The sequence below is a fragment of the Eschrichtius robustus genome, chromosome 2, assembly GCF_028021215.1.
Source record: "Eschrichtius robustus isolate mEscRob2 chromosome 2, mEscRob2.pri, whole genome shotgun sequence".
Taxonomy (NCBI): domain Eukaryota; kingdom Metazoa; phylum Chordata; class Mammalia; order Artiodactyla; family Eschrichtiidae; genus Eschrichtius; species Eschrichtius robustus.
This window is the reverse complement of record NC_090825.1, coordinates 60,454,453-60,468,960: the sequence shown is the minus strand read 5'-3', so window position 1 is coordinate 60,468,960 and position 14,508 is coordinate 60,454,453. Positions and strand designations below refer to the sequence as shown.

General features: G+C 43.6%; 1 protein-coding gene and 1 non-coding gene across 2 annotated transcripts; both read left to right on the top strand.

Annotated features, from left to right (window-relative positions):
* The first annotated feature begins 1,253 nt into the window (after positions 1–1,253).
* Positions 1,254–14,202, top strand: ZBED3 (zinc finger BED-type containing 3). The gene is made up of 3 exons (XM_068535534.1): positions 1,254–1,338; positions 7,924–8,039; positions 8,734–14,202. The coding sequence occupies exon 3, from the start codon at positions 8,748–8,750 to the stop codon at positions 9,381–9,383; it is 636 nt and encodes a 211-aa protein (XP_068391635.1). The 5' UTR covers positions 1,254–1,338; positions 7,924–8,039; positions 8,734–8,747; the 3' UTR covers positions 9,384–14,202.
* LOC137760374 (small nucleolar RNA SNORA47) lies at positions 5,968–6,105 on the top strand. Its single transcript, XR_011073328.1, has one exon. It is a non-coding gene; the product is annotated as a small nucleolar RNA SNORA47 (small nucleolar RNA).
* Positions 14,203–14,508: the final 306 nt, after the last annotated feature.

The window sequence follows — 14,508 nt, the reverse complement described above, 5'->3', positions numbered from 1 at the left end:
TTAATCTGATCCATTTATACTAGGTACTTTTAATCAGATGTCCTCAGCTATAAGTATGGACATCTTTTGGGAGAAAAGTAGTAACCTAATACTTAATCTTCACATTGCAAAGCTATCCCTTTGAAGACATCCAACCGGTTTCTTCTTCTGAAACCATTCTTGGAATGGTAAGGAGAAACCCCATTAATAGACTGTGAAACTCTGGTTTATAGAAAGAATGAGGTTTTCAAAAAGAAATTACTTAAACCAAAGTATGTAAGGCAGATTGTATTATTCTAACCAGTTATTTACTCAACTTCTTTTAAAAGGATTATACAATCTCTGCCCATTGTCATGTGACTGGCAAGACTTCCTTATAAGAGGAATATACTTTCTGGCCCCACTGATAGGCCCTGTCATGTTACTTGCTTTGGTCAATAGAATGTAAGCAAAACTGAGGTGAGCAGAACTGAAGCATGCAGAATGTGAGCTGTTTTCAGTTTTAAGAGCAGCATGTGCCAGTGGTTTGTAAGAGCTGATTATTACATTTCAAGAAACTTGGCAAGCCTCTTGTAAAACTGTTTGTAGCCTGAAATCCGCCATGGTGGGAGTATTTCCATCATGGAAATAGCAAACACTACAAATCAGTACTCCTCCTCCCTCAAGGTTGGGTCCAGCACACAGTGAGCGTGTCCCCAAAAAGTTGGTCTTTCAACCTGGAGCCTGCAAGCCAGGACACCAGTGGAGTAGAGCCAAAGCTGCCTGCAGCAGATGTAATTTGCTTGAGAAATGAATCTTTGTTTTTGTAAATTACCGAGTTGTAGGGGTTGTTTGTTACCTAAGCATAATCCACCAAAAGCTGACTGATACACCATGCTAGTGTTACTAAGATTTTAGTGAACACCAATGAGCCCTACCTTTATCTGTCCAGACCTTGATTCAGGGGATTTCTTCTAACGACTTGTGCCATCACACACCTTGAACCTGAAAGGATGAAAATTACACTCAGAGACTCAAGCCCAGGAATCCAGGTCTTGGAAGGTTACTATTAAGATATAAAACAGTAATTCCATTTTTAAAAATCACTAAACTACTGCATCATTTTTTTTTTTAAACCTGGGCAAACACAAGTCTGTCGCTCATGGACCTGGACGGTTCGGGAGTGACTCCCCAGCCCTTTCAACACCAGGTCACACGTTTCCATCCCCCTTTTCCACTCCAGGCGCATGAATGGAGCGCTGTGTCTTTAAGGGGGACGCGGCGCTGAGGTTTCCGCACCGGACAAAATGTCTGCGAGGATCCTGGAGGGGATCGGCGATCCCAGACACCTAGCCCACCTCCCGCTTCGGGGGTGATGGGGTGAGTGTGGGCTGCGAGACTCGCGGCGGCGCGTGCCCACGGGAGACTGGGGAGTCCCGGGGGACAGGTGAGGGATCGCGGGAAGCTGCCTGGGGGCGGTGGAGTGAGCTGGGACCAGCCCGGGGCCTGGCGGGGGATCGCAGAGCAGCCAGCGCCCCGCAGACGCAGACGCGCAGGCTTGCTAGTGCACGGGGTGCCGGGCGTGCCCTCCGCGGTGGTGGGATTACCGTTATTGTAAAAGATGCACTGGGACCCGGGATTCTGCGTAACGCCCGGTTCAGTTTCTTTATGCACCTCATTTTTGCTCCTGCTCTACGGTCTCCCTTCAAAAAAGTTATTCAGGGATATCGAAAGTCATGTGCTCTCCCTTTATTAAAGTTGCCTTATTGCAGTCAGTCCTTTAACAGGGCAAGTGGTTGGCGGCCCTTTCTCTAATTGAGACTTCCTGAATGTTTCCCACTTTGGGGAGAAACCGAATGCAAGCCAGATGCTCAAACAAAGACCCCGATCCCCACCGTGCTCAAACAAAGGAATTTTCTGATCCTTCAGGAACATACAGGAGCAGTTTGCTATAATCACTTACACTAACCTAATGCCCAAAGTTTACCAAGCAAAGTTAGTTTTCCCTCCTCGAAAGAAAAAAAAAAAAAAAGTACCTGCTACCATCCGAACTTCTAATTAGCCAAGACTACAAAGATGCAGTGCTTAAGAGAAACTGTTGTAGAAATAGCTTAATAAATTGACATAATTAGGGTAATCATTTTCTGTACTTTTCATTAATGTAATTATTTATATACATTTTTTAGCCAAAAATAGCTTGAGGCAGCTGACAATGAAAAGTATACAACAATGTATGCAAAGACCAAGAGCCAAAACCAGGTAATTCTTAATTAAAAACTCTTTGTTACAGAGCTCTTCAAAGTAGGGCAGCTTTAAATCCCCCTAATTCATATTAAATAATGCATCTTACAAGATGAAAATGGATCAACACCCTTCTTTTTAGGAACACATGTATTAAATAAAATAATGTAGGCCTGAAATAAAGGTCCACTTAGGGAAGAAGCTTCACAATTTTCATTAAAAAAAAATACATTAATAGAGAGCGTTTCTCAGCCTTTTAGCTAATGGAAGAAGTATCTAAAATTTTGGCTTATGACATTTAGAGAACATCTCTGATTTACCAGTTAATTAGCTGTGGGTCCAGTACATTTTCTACAGTCCATGTGTAACATTTTTCCAAATTTTTTCACACTTAACCCTTTATTCCCTAACTGAGGTATCCATCCTTTACAGTTTGGAAGCATTTTTACTTCATCTAAGCCTTCAGCCTGGTGACTATAGACTAATTTTTCTAACTGTCTAGATTTGTTTATAAATAGATTAATATATGGCAGTAAATTAATATTTCAACAGAGATGGACAGGTAACAGATGAACTGTGGTTTCCTTGATACTTCAGTTGTCAAGGCTAATTATTTGTTTTAATTCTTATATTCTGCTTTGATTAAAGTTACTGGTGGATAAAAATGTTTTTAGTGTTTTCACATAAGTCTGTGTGGATTTGACATTAGGGTGAATTTCTCACCTGAGATCCAGCCAGGCTCAACCTACACATATTTGTTTATAACTCTGCTAGATTAATCCAACTAAAGTGATTAGACTTGACCATGGAAGGACAAATAGAGCTTTCTGTTATTTTTTGAGAACACTGCCTGATTCTTTGACCTTGAGCCTGCCTGATACTTTGTATGTGTACAAGCACAAGTGTAAAATAATAAAATTAACTTTTGTGGGTGGTTTTTAGGATGATTCTCAATGTTATAATCATACACTGTATGTATACACCCATATTTACACAAAGTATTCATCCAGGTTCTGATCTCTCCCTTTATTCTCTATACTGGTATTCAGGGAGATCATATTGAGGAATATGGGTTTTAATCTGATAAGTTATTAGAAGAATAAAACTTCTTCAGAGAACATCAAGTGCAGAGGTAATTAATATGAATGTCTTATCTTCCACCAGCTTAGACTTCGTTATCATCCCTTCCAGATAATGGATACTGGAATGAAACTCATCATAGAATTCAGAGGCATCATACCATCAATACTACTCTCTCCTCTTCCAAGAAATAACTAAAGTCTACTTTTTTTTTTCAGCTTTTTTCCCCCTGAAATTGGACTCAAAATTTTCCACTGTTAAATTAATTTCATGCTAGCAGTGCACTTATTTAGCTTCAAGAAATTTTATTTAAAATACGAGCTTGGAAGCCTAATTATACAACTAAAGAACTGGAACTTTATTTATTAGAGTCAGCACGCATGGTGATGTGTTTTAGTGAATGTTGTACCCTGAGCAAGGTGGGGAAGCGAAAGAATGCTTAAGCACAGGTATCTGCATGAACCTTTGTGTTAGGGTCCCCAAGCCCACCCTTCCCCACTCTTCATGAGTGAGCATTGCTCTGATCTTTACCGTGGGTGTCAGCATCTTGAAGCATCTCTCCCCACCAGATGGTAGGCTTCCAGAGGGCAGGGACTATGTGGTGCTCCTCTTGGCATCCTGGGCAGCAAGCACGTCCTGGCCCTGATCAGGTACACAAGGAGAGTTTGAATGAAAGAGTGGATGAAGTGAACGGACGTAAACGAAATAATCATTCATTGGCAACTTTCTGGTAGTTTTTAAATTGTTTAAGGAAAATTAAGAGAGCTTTTACTTTTCGTTTTCTTCTCGTTAGCTAACCATACAAGTTAATAGGTGTTCGGTTTTGGGGCAGTACTTGGTAAGGAAGAAATGCATATCACAGGACTCCAGCTAACTAGGCCTCCCTATCATCTTCTACCTGAGTGATGAGCCACCTATTTTGCAGGAAGATCAACTGAGGAAGTGAAAATAAATTTGGTTGGGGGTGGGGAAGTGGAGCTATGATTCTTTTTAATTTGCTTTTTGTATTTAAAACTCCCCAAGAGAATTCTTCCAACTTAAACTACTTCCTCTATCGAATAACAGAGTATGTTAAAGGGAAAAAACAGCACTGCCTTTTAGCCACTAAGATCTTCATGTGGGCATGTTTGAATAGTAAATGCTGGGAGCTTCCTTTTGCTCATGCTTTGAATTGATATAGCACTGGTGAGTCCAACAGTGACATCGTGTGCATTATCTGATTTCAGCCACCTATTTATTAGGGGCAGCTAATCTTATCATTTCTCCTGACAGATGGGGAGATAGAGACTCCGGTGAGCTGGAGCTAAGAAACATAAAGTCGGGCTCATTTCATTTAATGCAGTGTCCCCTGAGTGCCTGCCCTATGCAGGCCCTATGCGGGGGAGATGAGTGAGGTGGGCTGCCCTCCCATGGCGTCCTCCATCTTCCGTCGATATAGAATCTCCCTCTGCTCAGGCAGGGCACAGCGAACCACCCACACTGAGCAAGCTCACACACTGGGATCCCTCCAGGGCCAGATGGCAGCGCACTATGCCCCATGGGACTGTTCCCTCCAGTCTCCAGAGTTAAGGCTGCCTAAGCCTGCCTGAGCTCACATGCTTGAGGATTGTTTTATAAAATTACTTTTTATTTATGTATAGACCCTGCCATATACCTACTCTACCTAAATGTATACACACGATCACGTGCATGCTTTCGCAGCACCCTTTTTCTTTTCCTTTTGTCTTTACCTCTTCCCCTTCTCCTTTCACATCAGCTGCCACCCCCTCAACCCATCGTGTATCTCCTTATTTTTCTTCATATATATAAAAAATCATTAATCTGTATATCCTATACAGATCTACTTATTATTTAATGAGAGTGAGATCATATTATACACACTTTTATGCATCTTGCTTTTCTCCCTAAACAGTTCCTCCAGAAATCCCCCTGACAGAGCTCCAATCCATCCTTCTTAATGGAGGCATAATATTCCCTGGGGTGACTACACATTATTTACCCAGCCATTTTCCTGCTGATAGGCATTCTCTTGATTCCAGTTTTTTGCCATTCTAAATAATACTATGATAAACATCCTAATACATGTTACTTTACATATTGGTACTTTTACTTCTACAGAACAGATTCCCAGGAGTTGGATCCCCAATTATATCTATTTTTAATTAATAGAGATTGCAGATTGCTTTTCCTAAAAGCCTTCACATCTCCACTACGAATGCATGAGCATACCCTTTTCTCTGCCCCCCTTCCAACTTCGGCTGACAGACCTCTTCATTTTTGTTAGTGTGATGGATCTAACATGAGACCTTATTGTTACTTTAATAGCACTTCCCTGAATATAAGTGGTGTGCATCTTTTCACAAATTCCCTGGCCATCTGATTTTGCTCTTGGGTCATTTGCCTACTCATATTTCTTGCCCATTTTTCAATTGGCTTGTTTGTCTTTTTCTTCTCAGTTTGTAAGAGCTCTTTGTATATTAGGGTCGTGGCTGAAGATTCTAAGACTTCTCTTCCAAGCCAAGCTTCTCTCCCTCTGCACCATAGGGATGGTTGAAATGAGCTCAGGGATTGCTTAGCAGACCTAGGAAGGCTCTGCTAGGAATGACTTGTGGCCACAGTTACTGCTGGTCACTCTTTAGAGACTGAGTCTGAACAGAAGACTCTTTTGAGCCAGAATGTGGCTGTGGTCGGAGGGCTGAGAAGGTGAGGCAGTTCTGAACCATGCTGCCTTCCACCGGTTAAGACCTCCGAGAGTGAAGGCTTGCCAGGGCAGAGGAGGTCCCTCTGCCGCCCTCAGAGGGGCAGCACTCTGCTGGCCAACACTTGTGGTGCTGCTTGTCCCTGGCCCAGATGAGGGCTCCACTAAGTCTAAAGGATTAAGACATCAAAATCAGTGCTTCTCATCCCTGTTTTCCACCTTAAGTCTTAGAACAGATGCCACTCCTGTATGTGGCACTCCTCTGGGCATCCCAGATTTTGAAGAAACCCAGAGACATCTTGTAGGGAGGTAAAGCATGACAGTAATTGGTCACCTCTGGCACTTGTAGGGGCACATCAGTAATAATTGCTCTCAGACTCTGGCAGAGGTAGGAGAGTCTGCAGCAATACAATTTTCAACCCCCAGCTCAAGAAAGCATATCAGAAGGCAAAGCAATAGTCTTAATGTTATACAAAAACTTTAAATCTCTTTTTTAACATCTTTATTGGAGTATAATTGCTTTACAATGGTGTTAAATCTCGTTTAATTTATAAAGTAAATATAGGCACTCATAATACTATACTATTCTCTCCACTTTTGTGTATGTCTAGTAATTTTAAAAAAGGGCACACTCTGGAAAGGTAAGATTCTAATTTAGAAGGAATGGAATTCTAAAAAAAGAAATGTAGAAAAAAATTTTAAGTAAAGCTGGATAAAAAAAACATCTCTAAGACTAAAATCTGGTTCTGTTTACTAAACACAATGTTTACTAACTGCAAAAAAGTTATCCTTGAAGGGGGTCTGTAACTCCCCTCCTCATCCCACCACTCCGGCTTTGGGGACTTCAGTGATTTAGTAAATCTCTTGGGGGAAATCTAGCCTTTAATTTCTAAAGACCTTTTATACTAATTATCATGGGTAACCATATTCAAACCAATGCCTCATATCAGAAGATATGTAAATAGCTATTTCTTTTGTTAGAAGAGGCCCGGTACTTATTTTTTTGGATGATTCTGGTAAATTCATTCTTTTTTTTTTTTTTTAATTCAAGAGATATGTTAAATGTCCTGCCTGATCTCAGTGGACTTGCTTGGTGGGAAAAAAACAAATGAGGTTTAGAAAAGTGTAATGCATCTGTAACAAGACTATTAGCACTGAATTAAAAGCTTCACTAAATACTATTATTAAAGCAACATATTTTTCCTGTTTTTATCTTTGTCTTCAGTCGTCCCTAGTTGCCTTTAATAAAAGAGATTCTGGAACTTCATCATCTCCACTGCTGCTGGTTCAAAACCTGACAGTAGGAGCCGGCACTGGCTATCTCATTGTCCATTATTCTCCCACCTCGGCCTGAATTTTCCCGATGAAATAAGTTCTCAGGAGAGCTCCAAGTCTGTCATATATTCTCTTACTATTATTTTTAAACTTTCAAAGCAAATTTGTCTAGAATCACACATTTGACCCTTTGTGAAGTTATTTTTTAAAGTTTAAAGTTATTTTTTAAAGTTTAAAGTTATTTTTTAAAGTTATTGTGAAGTTATTTTTTAAAATTCTATCTCCCCCCTCATTTGATAGGTTGTAACAGTGGGAAATGTTTTCTTAATAGAAAAGACCTGGCAGTGATAGGCACTGTGTTGTATTCGGATCCCTTTAACGACAGGTATTTGTTGGACAAAGCAAACAGCTATTACTTCTATTTTTCTTCCTTAATTAAGAGAATCCACCAAGCTTTCTGTCTTGCAAATATAGTGTGCGGGCCATTTAGTTGGGATAAGCAATATAGAAAACTAATTTTATTTTTTTTTATGACTGGAGCACCTACGAGAGGGTCGGCAGAATGAACACCAGAGGGACCTGGCACTATCCAGGATTTCTAGTATCTACTTTCAGGGCTGTTTAATTGAATTTCTTTTACTCCACTGCCTGTCCTCTGAATTTACTCCTAGCACTGCTGATGGTTCTTGAGAACTCAGAAGCCACACTGCAGTGTTTCCACCTGAGAACCCGGGCTGGCTAGAAACCCTGAGGCAATGATAGAGACAGCCCACCGCCTGATTTGAAGGTAAAAGTTTAGAAAACTGCTTTGTATATTGCTGTTTTCTAAATGTGCGTATTTTAAAAACATTTTAATGATTCTCAGTAGTCCATGTTTCTCATAAGCACATCATTTTTAAAATCACAAAAACAAAGAGATTTTTACCTTGAAAAAAGTTGTCTCCTTGAAAGCTTTTTGAAAAGCTGCTCAGTCCTAGCACTGCCACCCTTAAAGTCTAAGAAACAAAATTTTCATTCCTGAAACTTTTTTTCCCCACTCCTTTCTTCTGCAACACTGCGAGAAGAATTCAAAAGGGAGCCTTGCTCGTTTTTTTTTAAAGAGCGTAAAGGAGACTAGTTAAAACTAACATATACATACAGCACTTATTCAGCTTATTCTTATGAGAAGCTTGGCTTCCCAATTTTAGTCTTAGTACTCGTTAGCAAGGGAATCCAATGAATTTTGAAGAAAATTCCTGGTTAAGGAAAGAAGGGCTAGGCATTTTCTACCTTTTTTTCCCCCCTGCGGAATCAACGGTTAATACCTACTGAAAAAGAAACGCAAGCATCTACCCAAACTAACCACAGGATTTTTATCAGTAGTGAGAGGGAGGCATGGTTTCTTGACAGGCTAACTCTCGTCCTAGAAGTTGTGTGTTGGAGCGTGTGCCCGTGTGCACATGTAATTTTGTGGTCGTCTTACCCTGTGTCCCTCGGTGCAGGCGCTGCCTAGAGAATGAGGAGCGACGAGCCGGCCGTGACCATGGAAGAGACGGGCGGGCCGGACGCGGCTGCGGGCCGCCTGGGGGCGCCGTACTCCGAGGCCTGGGGGTACTTCCACCTGGCGCCGGCGCGCCCCGGCCACGCGTCGGGCCCCTGGGCCACCTGCCGGCTGTGCGGGGAGCAGGTGGGCCGCGGCCCGGGCTGGCACGCGGGCACCCCGGCGCTGTGGAAGCACTTGAGGAGCGCGCACCGGCGGGAGCTGGCGGAGAGCACGGCCCGCCGCTCGCCGCCCTCCGCCCCCGCCGCGGCCGCCGAGGGCGACTGGGCGCGCCTGCTGGAGCAGATGGGCGCGCTGGCCGTGCGCGGCAGCCTGCGGGAGCGCGAGCTGGCGCGGCGCGAGGCGGCCGTGGAGCAGGGCGAGCGCGCCCTGGAGCGCAGGCGGCGGGCGTTGCAGGAGGAGGAGCGCGCGGCGGCCCAGGCGCGCCGGGAGCTGCAGGCCGAGAGGGAGGCGCTGCAGGCGCGGCTGCGGGAAGTGAGCCGCCGGGAGGGCGCCTTGGCCTTGGGCTCGGCCCTGCTGCACGCTCCGCTCAAAGAGGAGCCCGAGGGGGACCCCAGGGACGGCTACGTCATCACGAAGGTCTTCCTGTAGGTTTTAGCCGCTCCCACCCCTCCACCCCCGGCCAGCGCTACTCAAAAAGTGAGGCCCGCGGACCGGCGTCTTCAGCCTCGCCTGGGAGCGAGATCGCAGGCCCGTTGCCGCTCTGCCGAATCGAAATCGCCAAATGTGGGGTCTTGAGAAGCACTTCGGAGGCCCGGCAGAACCAAAAATCACTCCGTGGTCCTCCGGGGTGCCTGGGAGCGCAAGCTCCAGCGGCCTCCAATGCAGGTGGCGTTTAGTGGCATCCGTGCAGGGGGTGGTTTTCCTCTGACTGACTTTGGAATGAGAGCTCCAACAGCCCTGTGAACCTAGATCACCTGGAGCCATGGCCATTTTGTGTCTGGTGACTTTGAAAGGACAGGAGCTTCCTTACACACCAAAGACTATCACACCATGTGCCTGTACACCAGCCAGGGCAACCCAGGGTAGAGGGTGCATGGAAATGAGGATAAAGCATTTTTACCCAAAAAAGAGTTTTCCTCATTTCCTAATGAGTAAATCTTTGATGAGTAGTCTTTGCCCAGCACCAAGTTCTGAACGGGAGACCGTTTAAGTGTCCAAGACTGCTCATTACCCTGTCATTTCTAGTGCCTTAGGAAGGCAGTCCTGGAGAAGCCCTCTTTTCGCTGCCCTCCCCAGCTTGCCCGGCAGTACCAAGCACCCTACCTTACCTCCGCCCTCTTTCTTCCCCTGTTTCAGACCCAGTGGCAGCTGTGCTGTTTCCCCACTTAACTGCCTCACACCTGCCGCCTTACTAGCAAGACATGACCCCATCCCTCCTTGTTGTTAGGAAGGGAGCTTCTGCCCCCGCATCTCCACAGTCCTCACTCCTGGGCCAAGGGGAAGGCACCCTCCCATCTGAGGCCACCTCCTCCTCTCATGTTTTCATCCATTCCTCTTCCACCTTTCCTGGGCCCTTCCTCCACTACGTTACCTCTTTTCCTCTGTCTCATTCCCTCCCTTTCTTCAGAGTCTTCCTCTTTAGCAATGCCCCAGTCTACCTTGGACTGAAACGAAAGACTCCCCCAGCCTGGATGCTCCCAGCTGAGCCCCCTCTAAGCAAGGAGTGTCGAGCAGTCCTTGCTGCTTATATTTGCTCCCCATTCCTTACTCCTTCACTCGTGGTCAGCTTTGCATGCTACACTGGACTCTTAAGAAGCCGCTACAGTCTCACAATGGCTGAATATGATGATTTATTTTCAGCCTTCATCTTGCTTAATCTGTCCCTTCTTGAAATTTTTCCTTTGGTAGATGGAACTTGCTTTTCCTCCAGAGAATTCCTTTTCCTGATGTAGACTGGTTTCCAAACAGTTTTTCTTCAGGTCTCTTTTTTCCTCATTTTTCTGAGAATTTGAAAATGTTCAAGCATCCAGAAAAAGTTGAAAAGCTACTACAATGAATACCCACATATACCCTCCACCTAAACAGTTGTTAACATTTTTGCCATATTTATTTTTCTTCCCTCCACCCAAAACATGCATGGCATTTCATCCCTAAAGTATTTCAGCATGTTTATCCCAATAGTCTCTAAGATAGAGTCCTTAATTGAAATTCCCTAATTGTCCCAAGAGTGTCTTTTTCTCTTTTCTAAAAAACAGGGCCCAGTTAAGATTCATACATTACTTTTGATTATAACTCTAGTCTCTTTTAGTCTAGAACAGCCCCCTTACTATTTTTTTTTCCATGACATTTAACTTTTTAAAAAGTCCCGGCCATCTTATGTATGTCTTATAGACGTCCTGTATTCTGGATTTATCTGATTGTTTCCTTAGGCCAATTTATGTACCCAATCTTGGTTCATCTATACCCGTACAGGTACAATAATCACCTCTGTGCCAGCGACTCCGGACTACCTCCAGCCTTGAGTGTTCTTCCGGGTCTGTCCTTCATGGCCAGTCCCCTGCAGCATGTCTCCACCTCTACTTGCATATCTTGCCACAGGAGATGGTAGGGGTAATTCTATTCAACTCTGCATCTCCACCCCTGACCCAATAACTAATAACTACTGGGCTCTTAAAATGTATCAGGTACATTTACATGTATTATCTCACTTTATTTCCACAGCAGCTCCTTGGGGGGCGGGTATTAATACTATGCCCATTTTACAGCTAAGGAAACTGAGAGAGGGGTTAAGTGGCTTGTACGAGATTACAGCTAGTAAGTAGTTGAGTCGGGTTCCAAATCCAGTCTCTACCTGCAGATGCCATGCTCCCAGCTGCCGTACTGTTGGCCTTGTTACTCAGTCACCGGAGCTGACACCTGTTTCATTCCTAACTCCAACTCCAGGTAGTACCATCAGTGACATTAACATGTACTGAGCACTCACCATGCCAGAGCTGTGCTAAAATGCTTCACAAGAATAACTGCCTACTATGCAGCAACCCTATGATATAATTACTCTTACACCCATTTTGTAGAGGAGAAGAGACAGGCTCAGGGGAACTAAGTAATGTCACGGCAGAGTGGGATATGAGCACCATTCTCACTGAATCCTAGGCCCCTGATCTATTGAGTCTATTTCTACAAAGTGTCACAGCTGTCTTCCTTCTGATGCCACCTGCTCAGCTCAGGCCCCATTTATTATGCATCTGGGATTCATCTTCCCATCCTTGTGTTCCCACACTGTCCCCTACTTGGCCAAAGGAACTGTCCTAAGCTGACATTGATTATATCACATTTCCTGCTCAAAGGACCCCCAAGATCACCCATCATCTACAAGCTCTAGCTTTGTGGCTTGACATTCAAGTCTCCTCTACCACTGTGCCAGTCTTATCTGTCCCTTCCCCTACACATGCTGTATGCTTTGGCCAAATTGGACTCCTTGTTCTTCTGACATGCCCTGGTCTTGGCACCTCTGTGCCTCAGTTTGCCTTTCCTCCACTTAAAAAGCCCCTTCAATTTCTAAGTATGAAAAATCCCGCCCATTTTCTAAGACCTAGCTCAAATGCAACTGCCTACATGAAGCTTTCCTGGATTCCTCATCATTCAGAGATGATTCTTTACTTCTCTGGACTCTCAGCATTTTGCATCTCAAAACCCTTAGAAAGGCCATCTAGCGTGTGGCTCTGTGGGTTCCTGTCTTACCTCCCTTGCCTGAGCCCTTGGGAGTTAAGGATGGAGTTCACTCATCCTTCTACTCCCACAGTGACTTGCCTGTAACAGCTGCTCAATAAATATTTGAGGCACTGAACTCAATGTCTAAGATTTTCACAAGTCTTCTCAAATTATTAATATAATTATTCATTTATCTTTAATCCTCTAAGTAGAATTCCTAACAGAAAACAATAACCTAAAAGGAAGTAGCAGTAAATTTTTAAAAGCTGTTTAGTCAATAAAGATTTAATAAGTGTCAGTTATTGGGCTGTTTGGTTTGAATCCAATCACCTAGTATGTCATTATCAGGAACACTTTTCTTAAAATTATTTTCTTCACTACACAATTAATAAAAATGCAATGCCCCACTCTACGAAGAAAATCTGAAAAAAAATCCCCCGTAGTCCTGTCAGTCACCTTAGACTGCTATTAACATTTTAATGTATTTTATTCTCTTGTCTCTTGCAATTTTTGTATTACTCTAATAATAGTATGATCTTTCTTTTAAGTATTGAAATTTAACTTCTTCATGTGGATTTATAAGTTGGGCTATAAGATCTGAATCTGGACTTTTTGGAAGGGAAAAAAAAAACTTCTACAAATGTCACTCTCAGTTTCACCAATTGTTAGAACCACTAAAATAAGCAAAGATTGACTTTCAGAATCTTAACCGCTCCTTCAAAATAGATGGCTAATGGGAGCACCAGTAGCCTGTTCAGGGGATGGGGAAAGCAATTAGCCTGACTGATGACTTACCACTGGTTGTGGGAGTTATACACTTTTTACACTTCTGCATTGCTATAACTTTTCTATATCAAGCATAAATTACCTTTATAGTTAAAAATAAAATTACTTACCTCTTGCAAATGGAAAATCCTTACTACCAGCATTCAGCTTCCTTATTTAAGATAAACAAAACTTCCAACACAAGAACTGAGATAATCGGCAATTCCAGAGAAGCCTAGAAGGAAATGCAGCCCTTGTCCAGTCCAACTCCATCATTTGACAGAGGAGAAAAATGAGCCTGAGTGGCTCGTCCACTCTTAGTGGCTATGATGGCTCACCTGACTCCAACCTCCTCATCAGATATTCTGCCTCTTTGGCCTTGAGGGCTTCTGCTGGCTCACCTGGCAAAGCACAAGGGCTATCAGGACCAACTGGCTAAGCCGGCATCCTGTCAGCTAAGAGCTGGGATCTGAAAGTGCAGAGGTGGGTTCCGGGGATTGCATCAGCCTCTCTGGCTGCGGCACAGTCTGCTCACAATTAGAGTTGTCACTGCTAATGGGTGATGGTGACATGCCTTGCGTATATTGGCAGAGCTTCCCTGATTTACGTGACTAGGCTTGCTAATAGCACCAGCCAGCACTGCCTTTGAGGGCAATGCATGCAGTGGTGAGGTGGATGGCTGGAATTGGGATGCAGAATGCCCTGAACCTGACTCCTGAACTCCTGCCATGATGTAAAGCGATCAATCACTTCTTTAGGTTGAAATTTGTCGGGGAGGAGGGGGGTGTGGGCAAAGCAGGGTAATGACAACCAAGGTTGAAAGAGCTAGGGCCCTTTAAGCACCTAAGTTTTCATCCCTGGAGGCTGGAGAAGGGAAGGGATTGGCTTGGTTTGGGCTGAATTTCTACTTTAAATGGCTGTGCATGTCTTAATGTCTTAGAAGGGATTCATAAAAACTGAGCTGTTGTTTTGTTTTGCTGCCATGGACTCATTAGGGAATTCTATTTCTAAAGGTTTGATCTTCTTACCTTTCTACAACTTGAATCTGCTCCTTTGTCTGGAAAATGGATGAGGTGATCCTTAAGGTCACCTTTAGCTCTAACATGCTATGATTACATAAAATACAGTGAAACATCAATCTTTGAGTGAATCAGCTGTTCTGTTTAGATTTTCTTGTTAATTGCAGATTTAGAAGAAAATGTTGCAAGTCACATATGTGTGTTTATTATTAAAAATAATAATAGTATATCACACTTCTACAGAACTGAGGTACTAACTCTATGGGATTCACTACCTA